Genomic DNA, 15811 nt, shown 5'->3' on the forward strand with positions numbered 1-15811 from the left:
ATAACAAAGTGTTTTTTTATTAAAGGCTTCGATAACAAAGTGTTTATATGATAAAACAAGTATACTTTGAGAAAGTTGTGAATCACAGACAGCCTATGAAGCCGCAGAACGAAAACAAAAACAAAACAAAATACTACACAAATGCTCAAGCCAGTCCAGGACCGTCCGGAGCATAGATAAGATAAACGAACGTTTAGGACATCATAATTTAAACTAATATTTTTATTTCTATATAGAGCATCATAAATTTTTGCATGAATAATAAAGACATAGAATTTAAGTGAACTTGGGGCATCAAGAAAAAATTAAAAATATTAAACCGGCATTTCTCAAGCCTCAAGCTATTTTAATGTTACCTTTTAGATCAACTTTCGGTACATTATTGATTTTAATTAGATTAGTATTTCTAATATGTCTCGAAATTATTTTTTGATGTTAAAAAATACTCGAAATTGTTTTTAAATCTACTTTTATTACTACTAAATAGTGATATCAATGCATCATAAAGATATAACAAAAACACTATCTTATAAAAAATATTATTTTTAAAAAATTAAAGAATTTTATGATTAATTTAAAATAAACTATTGAATTAAGTTTTCCAATTAATTGTATGTTATTATTAATTATATTCATCTGACATGAATTAGATAACATTGTGATATATGTAAACGTATTTTATGTGTTTTTCGTAAAACCGTACTGTAAATTCACATATATACTAGAAGTAGTTATAACCTTGTACTTTACTGTTAATCTCCTACATGGACCATACATCCTATATGAAAATACTGTAATAAACTGTTAGATGTTCATCTATGCAATTATGTGGGTCAATAAGACTAAGAGGATAATATTAGAATAACCAAGCTCCGATCTATATATTTAAATGTTTTGTAGCATTTGTGTTGGAAGTCATCCACAACCGAGGAAAATAGCAAAAAAATATATGATAAATCATGATTAAAATATTACACAATCATTGTAATTTATAAAATGATATTTATGTCAGAATTAATTGCGAAATCAAAATAAAGGCATAAAATCTATGTAATGTATGTATGTTTATGTGTGTGGGACGTATCTAATGAAATCTGGACACAATCTGATCCAGCGATGCAGTAGTTACTGATCTTAAAAACAAAACATAAAAAAAGATTTTTTTTTTCCTTCTAAAAAGATAAAATAAACATCTTATAAAGAGATCACCATTGGAGATCTCTCCGATTCCTCAGCCCAAAGCTTACCAACTAACCCCACAAGTATTGTTGCGTTTTCTCTCTCTAAAAGACTTCTCTCTCTATTTCTTGAGGTTACTAGCTATTTGTTACCAAGAAATGGGTAGTAGTTTCTTTGGGAGACCAAAAATGGGTGGATCTTCATCTTCATCACCAACATCTTCTTCTCCGGCAAAGAGAGGGAAGAACAAGAATGGTTCTGACAAGCCAAAACAGCCGCAGAGAGGTCTTGGCGTGGCACAGTTGGAAAAGATAAGATTACACAGCGAACTTAACTGCAACAGCTTCAATGCTTACCCTTCTTATCATCCCTCAACTTTCAGTCAGGTACAAAATTCACATAAATATAGTATATATATAGATCCATGTAGATGTAGTCTAACCTTTTAGAATTTTATCAGAATTAACTCTGGTTTTGATCATGATCGCTAATTGTTTGAAGCATTTGCTTTTCTGTGTGTGTGAGTGTTTTGAAGATTTCTGAGCTAAGGTTTAGAATGGAAGCATATTTGCATTTACAGCATAACATCATGATCATTCATCCAAACAAAACAGAATATATGTTTTCATAGGTTTGAATCGAAGTTTTGAATTATAGAGTTTTAGATACAGATTCATCATTTGTTTGTTTCATTTTGTTGAATAATGTAGGAGGATATGAGAATTCAAGGAGAATATCCATCTATACCATATTCATCATCGTCGGCTCATTATGGAATTCATCCAAACATGATGGTAAATATATATGCCCCATTTATTGTTGTGGATGTGTGTATATATATTGTATCTAGTAATATCATTTATTTGCTTTCACAAAATTTAAAATTATGATATACACCACATTATTGTTCTTAAATGCATATCTTTTAGATCTATATGAATTTCAGTTAGATTTTAGTTGCATTTGAAATCATTTTTAGTTCAAAAAAGCATATGCAAAAATCTCCAATTATACTCATATTGATTATCATTCTTTTAGCTATCAAAACAGAAAGAAATCTTAAACATATTCCATATCGAATACTAATCTTTTTACTAATTACTTTGTCAAAAAATATTTTACTAATTATAGAAGTGGATTAGAAATTAAATAAGATCCATTTAATTAAACTTAATAGTATGATTATAGGTTTTTATTGAAGTACTTTTCATTATTATATGTTATCTCACAGATGAATGCAAGTAATGATCAATACGAGAGAACAACCATAAGATACATAGATGCTCAGCCTCACATAGCACCAAGGTCCGTACACATTGTTATAGTTTGATCATACATAATATTTTATTATATGGTATGGTCTTTATATATACATCCAGATGTCTGTGATTTATAAAGAAACCTAATCTTTTTTACAACATATGTACAGTTGGAACCCGAACTACGGTATCTTGGAGAGCCAACATTTTCTGGAACCAAACATAACCAGACCCTTCTTACATGAGGTTAGTACTTTATGTAGATACATATATCTGAGACGTAGTGGAACTTAATTTTGACATGATCATCTAATCTGTGTACAGTGTCTCAAAATTGTGGCTTAGTAACATATATATGAATCATTGAGTGATTTTTTCTCATTGATATAGGATCAGAGACATAACTCGTTGGGATCGGGCAATGAGAACTTCCAAACGAGTGACGCAACTGAGCCAGATTTGGAGTTGAGATTGTCACTTTGAGTAATGAATAAATTCATATTATTTTTAAGAGGCCATGGATTTGTTAAACTCAAAGAAAATTAGAAAAGAAAAAAAAAGTATAATTTAGGTCATCATTTGATTTGTGGGTATCATATTTTGATACCATCAAGATGTTTATCTTTTCGACAAAGTATGCTTGTAAATCTACATGATTTTCATATATATCAAAGTAGGCATAAAGTCATCTCCCTATATTGTTAAGCCATGCAAATGCATCAGATTGGAATTTTCAATAAAAGACAGATGATGAACGATATATAGGATTAACATATATACACGTATACTTACATAAGAAACGAGGATGGCTCTTCCCATTATGAGTGAGCATACTTGTGTATCCTAAGTATATTAACGGGCGGGGGGAGGGAACGAGGACGAGTTACTATCTACAATTATTCATTGGTTTTAATTAAATTATAATTATTTAAATAAAGTTATAATAAAACATTAATACTTTTTAGTTCAGATATCCAAATTCTTCACTCCCTGCTCTAAGTGTACAAAATCTAGACAGAGGTAATTTCGGATCGATTAAAATGTGTGATTCTTATTTTATATGATTATAGTATGTTGTAAGAAGATCCAACAGTGGCGCGACGTCAAAAAAAATGATCGATGTTGGTCTTCAGTTTATTTGAAAAAAAAAAAAAGTAAGAGCGATGCAGTAATCTGGACTGATGGGGATTGGGTGTGGTACTGAAAAGAAATAAAAATGTAACTAAAAGTTTTGTACATATAATTATGATTTTTGAACAAGACTTATAAAAACGTGATCAACATTCTCTTTTACTCATTATCATGCTTTTTATCGTACCCTACAATATATGTCTATTTACCATTGATCGAGGTTTATTGTGAATATAATATATAAGAATGTTCATACGCATTTGAACCCACCGAAAGTTATTCTTGATTGATCACTAGATTTGATTTATATCATTGAAACATGTGTTAGTAATGTCTTAAGTATTTTGACCTTTATGAATATGATTAACCTAAATGAAGGATCTTTGTTTACAATGTTACACAGTTCACAGCATTGCTTTCGAAAAGTCGGAGCGAAATTTATCAACTTATTACTCAGAATACCAACTCAATGGACCCAGCCCACCACTTAGGTCCAATCTGATCATTTGGACCGATCAACATTGCTTGGTCCTGAGTTTGTTCAAAAGGGCTTATAAGTTTGTTCAAAAGGGCTTATATATGGACCGGTCTCTGAGCGCATGCAAACGCTAGTAATCCTTGTAAACAGCCGCAGTAGCTAGCTACTTTAGATCGAACATCAGTGGAGGCACACAATGATAAAAAAATATGATTGTTACATGGGGTGAAAAATCATATTGGTATGAATGGCGACAACCTTCCCACACTTGTCTTGAAAAAAAACTGCAGGTATTGTAATATTATGGAATCGATATATAAATAAGAAAGATGTGATGCATAAATGCGCAGAAACTTAGGATGTTTCTATAAAAAGGATATGCTATTCGCTCAAAAGGGCTATAGATAGCTCTATTTGTTACTATGAAAGTGTACAAATAAATGCTCATCAAACATGTGCCAGAGAGGCCCAGAGTTCCCTGCTGAAACGGTTGCAGCTTATTACGTAAAGTTTCATCTTACTTATTAAACTCGATGAATTACGCAATTATTAGAGAGAAAAAATAAACATTGATTAATATTTTCTCCTTATTCAAGTTAATTAAATAGACATACTACATTAATCAATGTCAATCATCTACTTAAATTAATTGCGTAATTCATCAAGTTCTCTAACTCGTTAAATTAATGGCGTAATTTATCAAGTTATTATTACTCAGTTTTTGTAGAGTGAAAATCAAACATGAGTAGTTTTCTCCTTACAGTAAACTGTAAAAAGTAGTAGTATGCGTATTTTAACAAGTGAGAAAAAGTCAAAAAAATAATCTCCAGTTTAGGAAACAAAACGAAAGTACCTTAACTACTACACACACAGTTGACCAGACCCAAAATTACGAAAACACCCTCGCGTTTTCAATCAACCCTACCTATAATCCTCCTCCTCCTTATCTCTCTCTCTCTCTCTTCACCATCGACGCGCACGAACTGATCCCAGATTCGTTTTGATTGATCGGAGAGCTGCCATGGAACGCATCATCGGCGGCAAGTACAAGCTCGGACGCAAGATCGGCGGCGGCTCCTTCGGAGAGATTTATCTAGGTTCGTCTCTTGTGCTCTCTCCTTTCTCCTTTCTCCTCCTCTTAAGCTTTGGAATTAACGTCTTTGTGTGTTTTGATTCACTGTCTCCCGCAGCTACACACGTCGATACGTTCGAGATCGTAGCGGTTAAGATCGTAAGTCTCTCTCTCCACGATTTGGATCTGTTTCCTTTTTTTTTTTGTAGCTGAACGATTTTTTGTTTTTGTTTTGGGCAGGAGAATAGCAAGACGAAGCATCCTCAGCTTCTCTACGAAGCTAAGCTATACAGAGTTCTCGAAGGAGGAAGTGAGAGTCTGATTATTTGATTATTTTTTTACATGACGAGAGAGAGAGAGAGAGAGAGGAAACTAATAATTTGTCTCTGGCAGGTGGGATTCCGCGGATAAAGTGGTTTGGTGTTGATGGAACGGAGAATGCTTTGGTGATGGATTTGTTAGGGCCAAGTCTTGAGGATCTCTTTGTTTATTGTGGGAGGAAGTTTTCTCCGAAGACTGTTTTGCTCTTAGCTGACCAAATGGTAATAACTCTTTCTTTTGTTTCTTGACTCTGTTCTCTTGACTGATACCGTTTGATCATATTGTTTTCAGCTGACGAGGATAGAGTATGTACACTCCAAAGGGTATCTGCATAGAGATATCAAGCCTGATAACTTCCTCATGGGTCTAGGGAGGAAAGCTAACCAGGTATTGTGTTTTCTACGGGTTTCTCTTCCTCATCTGAAACTTTGGGGTGGTGTCGTTGACAAGTCTCTTTGTTATCAGGTTTATCTAATTGACTTTGGACTTGCCAAAAGGTATCGTGATGCCAACACCAACCGCCACATCCCTTACAGGTATTTGTCACTATCTTGTACTTCATCCGCAGATGTTTAATTATCTATCTTTTATGTTTGAAATCCGTGTTGTATAACTTATTGCGTTTGTTATATACAGGGAGAACAAGAATTTAACTGGAACTGCACGCTATGCAAGTTGCAATACACATCTCGGAATTGGTAAGGAAGGCTTCCATTTTTTTTCTCATTTTGTGAAGTGGATCATCCACTAATATATATTGGTTTCTGTTTCACAGAGCAGAGTCGACGGGATGACCTAGAGTCTCTTGGATACGTGCTTCTGTATTTCCTAAGAGGAAGGTGTGTTGGGCTTTTCTTACCTGAAAGAAACTAGCTAACATTGTGTTTATTTCGCATGGGATTACGTTGTGTCCTAATTTTCATGAACCTCTTTTTTCTAGTCTTCCATGGCAGGGTCTTAAGGCTGTTGACAAGAAGCAAAAGTATGACAAAATTTGTGAGAAGAAGATATCAACTCCTATCGAGGTCTGTTTCTGGTGGACTTTTTAAAAAAAAAATTATTAAAATCCTTAATTATTCGACTAAATATCTATATCTTGTTTGTTGCAGGTTCTATGCAAAGGACACCCTGTGGAGTTTGCTTCATATTTTCATTACTGCCACACGCTGACATTTGATCAGCGCCCTGATTATGGATTCTTGAAGCGGCTCTTTCGTGATTTATTCTCACGGGAAGGTTGGTACATGGGGGGGGGGGGGGGGGAAATGAAAATGAATAGGATTCACCAGCATTGGTTACCTTACCTTCATCAACTAACGGTTTTCTTTGTTTTTGCAGGATATGAAATGGACTATATATTTGACTGGACTATAATTAAGTATCAACAAGCACAGAAAAGTAGAAATCAGTCTCAGGTATAGCATGTCAATCTAGTTTTCTCTATCTGAAGTATATGCATTTGTTTTCTTTGTTCGGTTCAGGAGATGGTTCGTTAACGTTGCTGATGTGCCACATTCGTATTACTTTTTCACAAAATATGTTATTTGTTCTGCAGGCAGTACCTGGGCCTAGCAATACTCGTGCAACGCCAATGGACACAACCAATCATCGAGGTTAGCACTAGTTGACTGCATGTTGTGTTTCTCGTTGCACTTTTTTTTCCCCTTCAAAATCTCTGTTTTATTGATGCTCTGTTTTACAGGAGGACCAAATTTATCGTATGAAGCCGAAGTCTCTGAGCGTGTCAGATCGGGCAAGGCCATTAGTCCAAGCCCACAGATCAACAACAATACTGCTACAGGGCGGACTCTGGGTTTTGATCAGCCCGTCCACAAGAACGTATGTTCTTCTGCAACTCTCCTCTTGTGTTACCATATCATCATGCCTGGTTCCCTGACAAAATGCTTTAACTCGTTTTGTATTGTGAATTGTTGTAAGATACCATTTAATTTGCTGAAACACAATTGCAGGTGAACATGCCATCCACTTCACTGTCACCTGCGGGTACCTCAAAAAGAAATGTCGGAAAGTCAGGGTTCCCTCCGGAAACCTCAAATGCTGGGTATGACAGTGGGAAAAGAACCGGCGGCTGGACTTCATCATTCATGTCTCCAGATAAATGATGCAAAAGGAAACAACATTATCAGAGATGGTGAGCAATTAATGTGAGTCATGCCCTTGGAAGATTAAAAAAAGGTGTTAGTGATACCAAGTTCTGATTTCTGCTGTATATTATCTGAGATATGTGTGTGCACAGGCAGCTATAGAGGCAGCTACATGAACACATTCGTGTTACACACACAAAGACATGAAGTGTATGTTTGCTTTTCATTCAAGATTTGCTCCAACCTTTGTATAATTCTTACAACCAGATTTGTTATCTTGTTATATATGTCAATTTTTTAGATACTCACTTTGTGTTAAGTTTCATAAGTTGGGCATAACCTTATTGTACTGTTGCTTGATAATATATACTTAATATTATATGTTAATGGATAACAATATTCTTTGCAGAAATCCAGAGCCAAGCATTTGTGCTGTGGGAGATGTCTTCAAAGGCTTGGGAAACACACATTTCTCGTTTTCAAATGACTGAGGTTTCAGAGGAAGATGTTGAGAGACAACATGGGGATTTTCTTAAACTCAGAGATAACGACTGAGCAGTTAAATCTGAAAAAAAAAAACAAAACTAATATGTCAAAGAGAGCTCATGAATCCAGGAGCAGAGGAGGCTGCGCAGAGACATAGTAGTAATTTTAAGGTTATTGGTTTTTCCTTGGTTACAAGTTAGTGATGTCTTTTCATATAGAAGTGAGGCCTAATAGAAGTATTTTGGTTGGGTAATAGTTTGTAAATCGAGAACTAAATTAAAAATCAGTATAGAGAAGAAAATATGTGATGCAAGTAAATTTTTAATATAAATGACAGAAGTTCTGTAGTATATAGTTCTATATATATAAGAAGACTATGGAAAACATAAATTTCTTCTTTTTACAATGTATCAAATCTTCTCATTTTCTCTTACAATCTTCCATAGTTACTACTATGTTTCTGCTCAGCTCTTAGTTCTCTCTGTTTGTAAACGGCAATCTCACCACGGATTTTGAGGCGAGTTTGGCCTTTGTAACTGGAGTTCCCGCCAATATAATATTCTCACTAACTTTTGTCCTCCTCGTCTACGCTAAGTGCTGCCTCATCGATCTCGAATCAAAAATCCGCGACAGAACACGGTAAGATCACCAGATCATACAAGGAATGTTCGTTAACCAGTCAACTAACTCGTCGGATAGATTCTTCGGTTTACACAAGAGTCACTATCCGACGAGTTAGCTGACCGGTTCACCAATATTCCTTGTATGAATCGGCGATCTTTCCGTCTTCCATCGTTGGTTCTTGACCAGAGATCGTTGTGGCAGTTCCTAGGGTAGACGTGGAGGAAGAAAATGAGTGAGAAAATGATGGCAAGAACTCCAGGGACAGCGGCCACACTCGGCTCGAAGTTGGCGACGAGGTCGCCGTTTGTGAACGGGAGGATCAGGAGGCTGAGCAGAGACATAGTAGTAACTGCAGAAAACTGTAAGAAAGAAGAAGAAAATGTCTTGATACATCTGAAGATTCGATTAAAGAGGAACCTTTTATGTTTTTCTTTGATTATTCTAGGAAAGTTTTTTCTAGGTTTAAATGGTCTTATTGAAGAGACAAATGAGATTATGCTATAGAGAGTGATTAGTATAAATTACGACATCTACGTGACAAGAATTGGTATCTGATATTTTCCTTATTTGCTTTAACATTGTCTATTTGTCTTAGACTTCTACTTTTCTCTTCTCTCCATCAACTAGAAAACAAATTATTATTTTTGCATGATTGTTAAAATCTGACATCACTTTGATCATATTTAGGACTATATACTATACAGAACTTGTTTGTCATTTACATTTAAAATTACAACTTGCATTACACATTTGGTTCTTTAGACTGATTTTTAGTTTGGTTCTTGGTCTAGAAAATATGAAAAACAACTATTACCCAACCAATATATTTCTATATGAAAAAGCCATCACTAACTTATAGTACCTAAGAAAATTTTATAATTCTTCTTATTTATAAATGATAGTTGTTGACAGATCAATTGGCAATAAACTTAAAAATAAATATAAAATGGGTTTTGTTGCACTCGCCAGAAGTATATGAAGCCGACGAGCAGCTGCATAGATTAGCATTTCACTCTTTTCAATTATTACATAAACCAATAATCTTAGAATTGTTTCAACGTATAAACTGAATGGTACTAACTACTAAGCCCATTTCTTAAATTAGTGGGGGTCTAATATCACAGATGACTAAAAGCAAATTGAAACATTTATTTGAACCCAAAAAAAGAAAGGAGACTTACAAAACTACAACCACTAGTACACATAAGGGAAGAGACAAATGTTGAAATGAGTAACAAAACAAGCAAAGCAGAGAGATTACAACAAATATAGCGGAAAGCACCGTTAAAACTTTGGCACTGAGTTTACAAAGATCAATACATTTCTCCGGCGACTTATTCAGGGATGAGCCGAGGCAGCCGACACTCCGATAGTCCGATGGATGACTCAGGGCTAACATACACATGTATGTCACACCAGAGATTGTAATTTTCTGTATTATGTATACTCTTCGAAATCAAATGCTATAATGAACCACAGAAGAAAAAAAATTGAATACGAATAATTCGTTAGAGCATTATGAAAGCCTTATACCACAATAGAGTTTTTGTTTGTTAAAAACCATAATACAGCTTAGGTTGATTATATATTATTAATTTCCTTAGGTTCAATTTAATAATATATACACAATAAAATTGCCAGTCCATTCATAATCGGTCATAACGTTGGACCACATGATATGATGCAATGGCTTCTTTCTTACACAACAAGAATCTTTGGCGTCATTTACCTTTTTTCGTATTATATGATATGTTCTTTGGAATTTTCCATATACAAATAAAGTTTGCTCAATATCATCATCATATATACGAGTTAGTAACGTAACGGAAGAAAACAATATCAAAAGACCAAACCAAGGGGTAGTTCATAACTAGATGTAATCTATGTGTATTAAAGTTATAAGGATATGATGCAGTCATTCACAACAATTTGATGCAGTCATAACAATAACCTCTAAATGAACGTGTTTGCTTCTGTAGCCAGGTAAGCTGACATGTTCCATTTATTGAAAACAATGATCACCTTTTTTATAAAATGGAGTACCAGAATAAAACTCGTAATAATTCAATCCATCAATATGTATTGAGTCAAAACTTTGTTTATACATAAATTCATCGTATAAACTAAATATAAGTTAATTCGGTAATTTTGAAAAAAAAAATGCAATTCTTAAGGGAAAGAGAAAGAAAATTAAACATTAAAGTGTTGGTGTGTTGTGTTAATTTGATTTATTTTTTCTCTATTAGCAAACCATTGAGCTGTGTTTCTAGCGATCGCCAGCCACAAACGCCGTCTTCTCTCCGTTTCCAAAGCAGACGCTGCTGCGGTTGAACCGCTATAATCTCCATGAACCGCAATACTGAATCTAGGAACTGCAGTGATCTCAGAGACCGATCTTTTCCCTGGCTCGACCACAACGCTTCTAGATTTCGAACCAGACTCTCCGCTCTCCGACAACAACGACATAGTTTTCATCCCACTCAACTTGCTCTCCAACATTCTCTTCGCTTCCATCTCTTCCTTGATCGACAAGCTATCCTCTTCATCACCTCTCTTAACTCGATCCAACGACGAGAATCGCTCGCTGGACATCGAGTTAACCATCTCCGAATTCAAAAACATCAAATCCGACGAACTCACGTTGCTCCAACGATTCTTGAACACAACATCAGACACAACGATCCTATGATTAAACTTGTGCATCAACTTGTTCTCGTTTCCTTGTTGATCAAGTAAGGGTTTCTCTTTATGACCTAATTTAAGAATCTTCCGGAAACTATCTCCGATGCTGAATCTCGATGACCCCTGACCATCTTCTTCTTCTTCTTCTTCTTCTTCTTCTTCTTCTTCTTCTTCTTCTTCTTCTTCTTCTTCTTCTCTTTCGACGTAAAGCTCCAAGCTCGAACCTTCTTGTACCTCAGACTGATTCAAGAACCGGAAGCTGTTTCCGTAAACAGAGTATTCTTCTTCTATCTCGACTCTGTCTCTGCACAGAGGGCACGTCGCGTGCTGCTCAAGCCACTGATCGATGCATCCCACGTGGAAAGCGTGACGACATCTAGGCAACAATCTAAGAATCTCAACACTTTCGAACTTAGACAAACAGACAGAACAGTCGAGCCCTTGTTTCGATCCTTTCAAAGCAGAGAATCTAAACAGAGGGAGTGACTCTATTACCGTTTTGTCTAAACCGGAGAATCTATCCGACGAGTTAGCTGACCGGTTAACGAATATTCCTTGTATGATCCGGCGATCTCGCCGTCTTCCGTCGTTGGTTCTTGGCCGCCTGAGGTCGATGCGGCAGCACTTAGCGTAGACGAGGAGGACGAAAGTGAGTGAGAACATGATGGCGAGAACTACTGTGACGACTGCCAAACTCGGCTCGAAATTAGCGGCGAGGTCACCGTTTGTGAACGGAGGAGCAGGAGGCTGAGCAGAGACATAGTAATCACTGCAGAAGACTGTAAGAAAGAAGAAGAAGAAGAAGAAGAAGAGGAAGATGTTTAGATACATCTAAAGATTTCGATTACAGAGAAACTTTTATGTTTTTCTTGATTTTTTAGGAAAGTTTTAAATGGTTTTATTGAAGAGGCAAATGAGATTATGCTAGAATGATTAGTAGTCATTAATATAAATTACGTCATCTACGTGACAAGAATTTGTATACGATATTGCTCCTGCTATTCTCTTCTCTCCATCTACTAGAGAATAAATTACTTTTTCTGTTGAGTTGTTATAATCTGACATCATTTTGATCGTATTTAGGATTATATACTATACAGAACTTGTTTGTCATTTATATTTGAAAATTACAACTTGCATCACACATTTTGGTTCTTTAGACTGATTTTTGGTTTGGTTCTTGGTCTAGAAACTATTTAAAAAACTATTACAGCCCTACCAATATATTTCTATATGAAAAAGCCATCACTAACTTGTAACAGAAAAAAATACTTGTAACGTAGAAAATTTTATAATTCTTATTATTTTATAAATGATAGTTGTTGGCAATGATTAAATGGCAAGGAACTCAAAATAAATGGTTTTCTTGCGCTCGCCGGAAGTACATAAAGGCAATGACCACCAGCTGCATAGAATCCCTGGTAGAGAAAGTAAAAGCTCGTCATTTTCATGATTGAGTGATGACTTAGATTTGCTCTTTTCAATTATTACATAAACCAATAATCTTTACTATCACAGATGATTAAAAGCAACGTATAAACTGAATGGTTACTAAGCCCATTTCTTAAATTAGTGGGGGTTTAATATCACAGATGAATAAAAGCAATTTAAACATTTATTTGAACCCAAAAAAAAAGAAGAGAAGAGGTTACAAAACTACAAACACTAGTAGTACACATAAGGGAAGAGACAAATGTTGAAATAAGTAACAAAACAAGCAAAGCAGAGAGAGAGAGAGATTACAACAAACACAGCGGAAAGCGCCGTTAAAACTTTGGCACTGAGTTTTACAAAACCCCTTTCCATATTGTTTTACAAAACATCAAACACATTTCTCCGGCTGACTTATTCAGGTATGAGCAGAGGCAGCCGAGATTCCGATGGATGACTCAGGGCCAACATACTCCTCACTTGCGTGCCTTACAAACTCCTCCGGCGACATGTGTGAGCCGTGGCAAGCGCATACTATCTTGATCTGGTTTGCGTTGTACCTGTAAGTCACACCAGAGATCGTTCGACCGTGAGGGCCTGAGCCTGTGGTTGAGACCCAGGGGAGGTTAGGACGCGCACCGGATCCTCCGAACTTGACATCAGCTGCCATTCCTGGTTTTATGGCCGAAAAGTCGAAAGAGAAGGCTGTACTGATGTTGTTAGTGTCTCCTGCTGGTCGTTCTGATGCAGCATCCTCTGATAAGCCTTCCTCTGCAACCGGCTGTTTCCCCTCGCCTTTCGCGGTAGCTTTTAGGGAGACAAAAGAGAAGTTGATGACTTTGCAAGTAAGGATTTTAAGGGAAAGATGTTTGCTCACCTGAGTTTGATGGGCCTCTTAACTGAGAAAGCGGGACGATCCCTCCTGAACCATCCTTGTCCAGGATAGGGAGCTGAACCGGTGAGTATCCGAACATAACCGGGAGATTCCCAGTAGCAGGCTGCGTTACACTAGTACCTCCACCATGTTGTCCAGACTCTTTCCCCGGTAGTGAGTAAGGTAAACCAGTGATGACATTATGTGGATGAACCGTGAAAGGTACGTTGTAACTAATGTTGCGGTTTGCAGTAAATTCTTCAGCACCTGAGCCAACATGGTTACTCTTCCTTTGACCAGCTATGCTATCCGTATCAGCTGTTGGACGAGCCGCCACATCCTTAGCGAGGTTGGAAGAAGAACCTGCTTCAGATTCTGCAACATCTTCGTTATCAGCTGTTGATCCTTCATCCGTCGCGTTCGAAACATGGGATGCCTTTGCCTTCTTCTCGTGCAGACCAACATTATTGTCTTTCTTCTTTTCGAACTTTCTTTTGCCGCTTCCTGCTTCTCTCAGCGTCTCATCCTCCACCCACACAGGAGCTTTGGAGAGGTCGTTGAAGAAATTCTGAGGAGGAGGAGGAGGAGGAGGTTCAGAACTCGGGTCTGCTGGTCTTTGAGAAGAAGTAGGATGAAGGAAGTTCTTGAAGTCATCAATCACTTTAGCGCTTCTATTATCTCCTTCTACATTGTGATGATGATTCTCCGAGGAGGTTCCAGCATTGTTATTAGCACCCTTAGCTTTCCCTCCACCACATGAGAGACCCAAGCTGAGCTCAAGCCCATTATCATCATCCATTTCTTTTTGTTCACTAACTCTTTAAAGTAAAATCCTAAACAGATCTTTATAACATCCCAGCAACCCTTGCGAGTCACCTGAGACAAAAGCAAAAAAGAAGGAACCGTTAACCAAAAAGCTAGCAAAAGGGTTCTAAAAGCAAGTGACAATACAAGAAGGGAAGAAAGCAAGTTTATGATCATAGATGATGACTGCAGCAGAAGTTAAACTTTATCTGATCCGACGAATTATTATTATTCCTTAGGAACAAAACCAATGAAAGAAGAGTCGAGCAGAACCAACTTGTGAGTTTGAGTTCTCTGACAAGAAAAAAAAAAGGAGTGTCGTTTCTACAACTTTTGTTTTGAAACTTCTCATTCTATCACTCTCTTTTAAAAGATCTAAAATAGAAAAGGAAACATACCAAAAGGAGTAGCACTTTCGGGAAAGAAAAAAACACACTCTTGTAATGATTAATAACAAATCTGTCAGCTAACGATGTTCGGTAATACTAGCAGCATAACCTCTAAAATCAGTCCAAATTTTCAAACTTTCGAGTTCGAAATCATCATACAAGTGCCAAATCAATTGAAATTAAAGCGATTTCAATCACACACACAAAAAAAATACCATTAAGAAGTAAAGCTAATTGCGAGGAATTAATAAAAAAAAAAGGCAGCTCAAAAATCGAAATCGAGGCAGGGAATCAACCTGAAACAGGGACGAAGACGGATGATCAGAAGAAAACAGAAACCCTAGTAGCTTCGCGGCGTCGCTCCTTGGTGCTCAGTATCGGACATAGTACGGATCTCAATTTTCCTTTTTTTTTTTTTTTTTTTACAAATTTGTATTTATCTTCCTATTATTTCTGATTTATTCAGTTTTTTTTTTCTCTGAGTCACACCGTATCCTCTTTACTTACATACAAGTAAATAAGGTTCATATATATTTGTAACTGTAACCATAAAGTTCAATACAAATGTTTGTTTTTCGAAAACTCCATTACCAACGTTTTCTTTCGTCCATCTCAGTTATTAATTGAGCATTATTAACTCAATCTCTCGAAAATAATGTGATTTTCAAATAATCTGTTTTAAGAAAAAAATAAAAGATTGTAACATCTGTGATGTGGATTCCGTATATGGATGGATGCATCATGCGAATATAATGGCGCCTCCCCCAATCATGTGTAGTGACAATATTTAAATATGTAAATGCATAATGGATCTCAAAACATGTATAGTGGACACGAATGTGAACATGTAACATAGACCCAATTTGTTTGTGAGCAATATCTAGGCCTAAAACTAGTCCATAACTATTCGCATACTTAATACTGCCTATTTAAATGGATCCAAATGTCTTATGAGACATATATTTGTTTAGTTGTC

The 15811-nt window shown here is 36.2% G+C and overlaps 4 protein-coding genes across 8 annotated transcripts; 2 read left to right on the forward strand and 2 right to left on the reverse strand.

Moving 5' to 3' along the window:
* Positions 1–1249: 1249 nt before the first annotated feature.
* Positions 1250–3122, forward strand: LOC108853302 (protein SPEAR3-like). Its single transcript, XM_056996151.1, has 5 exons — positions 1250–1565; positions 1890–1973; positions 2411–2484; positions 2609–2684; positions 2829–3122. Exons 1-5 carry the CDS (start codon positions 1338–1340, stop codon positions 2919–2921), a joined length of 555 nt encoding a protein of 184 aa, XP_056852131.1. The 5' UTR covers positions 1250–1337; the 3' UTR covers positions 2922–3122.
* Positions 3123–4985: 1863 nt separating this feature from the next.
* LOC108851848 (casein kinase 1-like protein 3) lies at positions 4986–8349 on the forward strand. Of its 5 annotated transcripts, XR_008939604.1 has the most exons (16): positions 4986–5144; positions 5238–5278; positions 5360–5429; positions 5513–5661; positions 5732–5827; positions 5906–5976; positions 6077–6138; positions 6216–6279; positions 6381–6465; positions 6550–6676; positions 6779–6855; positions 6996–7053; positions 7143–7279; positions 7411–7605; positions 7698–7755; positions 7955–8349. XR_008939604.1 is itself a non-coding variant. In XM_056996153.1 (15 exons), the coding sequence occupies exons 1-14, from the start codon at positions 5069–5071 to the stop codon at positions 7561–7563; spliced, it is 1266 nt and encodes a 421-aa protein (XP_056852133.1). In that variant the 5' UTR covers positions 4986–5068; the 3' UTR covers positions 7564–7605; positions 7955–8349. The 5 variants fall into 5 exon arrangements, 3 of the variants coding, with proteins under 3 accessions (XP_056852133.1, XP_056852132.1, XP_018480822.1); XR_008939603.1 differs by having other exon boundaries at positions 7411–7755; XM_056996153.1 differs by lacking the exon at positions 7698–7755.
* Positions 8350–10845: 2496 nt separating this feature from the next.
* On the reverse strand, positions 10846–12143 carry LOC108853415 (E3 ubiquitin-protein ligase ATL42-like). Its single transcript, XM_018626827.2, has one exon. The coding sequence runs from the start codon at positions 11998–12000 to the stop codon at positions 10846–10848; it is 1155 nt and encodes a 384-aa protein (XP_018482329.1). The 5' UTR covers positions 12001–12143.
* Positions 12144–12934: 791 nt separating this feature from the next.
* LOC108849499 (AFP homolog 2-like) lies at positions 12935–15341 on the reverse strand. Its single transcript, XM_018623051.2, has 3 exons — positions 15132–15341; positions 13646–14518; positions 12935–13575 (listed from the first exon to the last, which is right to left on the reverse strand). Exons 2-3 carry the CDS (start codon positions 14439–14441, stop codon positions 13187–13189), a joined length of 1185 nt encoding a protein of 394 aa, XP_018478553.1. The 5' UTR covers positions 14442–14518; positions 15132–15341; the 3' UTR covers positions 12935–13186.
* Positions 15342–15811: the final 470 nt, after the last annotated feature.

Source organism: Raphanus sativus, unplaced genomic scaffold (assembly GCF_000801105.2).
Source record: "Raphanus sativus cultivar WK10039 unplaced genomic scaffold, ASM80110v3 Scaffold0140, whole genome shotgun sequence".
NCBI classification, from domain to species: domain Eukaryota; kingdom Viridiplantae; phylum Streptophyta; class Magnoliopsida; order Brassicales; family Brassicaceae; genus Raphanus; species Raphanus sativus.

What these genes read in the sequence shown, in the direction of transcription:
- LOC108851848 (XM_056996153.1), top strand. Translation starts at nt 5,069, where the DNA reads ATGGAACGCATCATCGGCGGCAAGTACAAGCTCGGACGCAAGATCGGC. An exon ending in CTGTATTTCCTAAGAGGAAG is followed by an intron (nt 6,280 to 6,380) that starts GTGTGTTGGGCT and finishes TCTTTTTTCTAG; the next exon opens with TCTTCCATGGCAGGGTCTTA. An exon ending in TGATTTATTCTCACGGGAAG is followed by an intron (nt 6,677 to 6,778) that starts GTTGGTACATGG and finishes TTGTTTTTGCAG; the next exon opens with GATATGAAATGGACTATATA.
- LOC108853302 (XM_056996151.1), top strand. Translation starts at nt 1,338, where the DNA reads ATGGGTAGTAGTTTCTTTGGGAGACCAAAAATGGGTGGATCTTCATCT. An exon ending in ATCCCTCAACTTTCAGTCAG is followed by an intron (nt 1,566 to 1,889) that starts GTACAAAATTCA and finishes TGAATAATGTAG; the next exon opens with GAGGATATGAGAATTCAAGG. An exon ending in GAATTCATCCAAACATGATG is followed by an intron (nt 1,974 to 2,410) that starts GTAAATATATAT and finishes GTTATCTCACAG; the next exon opens with ATGAATGCAAGTAATGATCA.
- LOC108849499 (XM_018623051.2), bottom strand. Translation starts at nt 14,441, where the DNA reads ATGGATGATGATAATGGGCTTGAGCTCAGCTTGGGTCTCTCATGTGGT. An exon ending in AAGAGGCCCATCAAACTCAG is followed by an intron (nt 13,576 to 13,645) that starts GTGAGCAAACAT and finishes TCTCCCTAAAAG; the next exon opens with CTACCGCGAAAGGCGAGGGG.
- LOC108853415 (XM_018626827.2), bottom strand. Translation starts at nt 12,000, where the DNA reads ATGTTCTCACTCACTTTCGTCCTCCTCGTCTACGCTAAGTGCTGCCGC.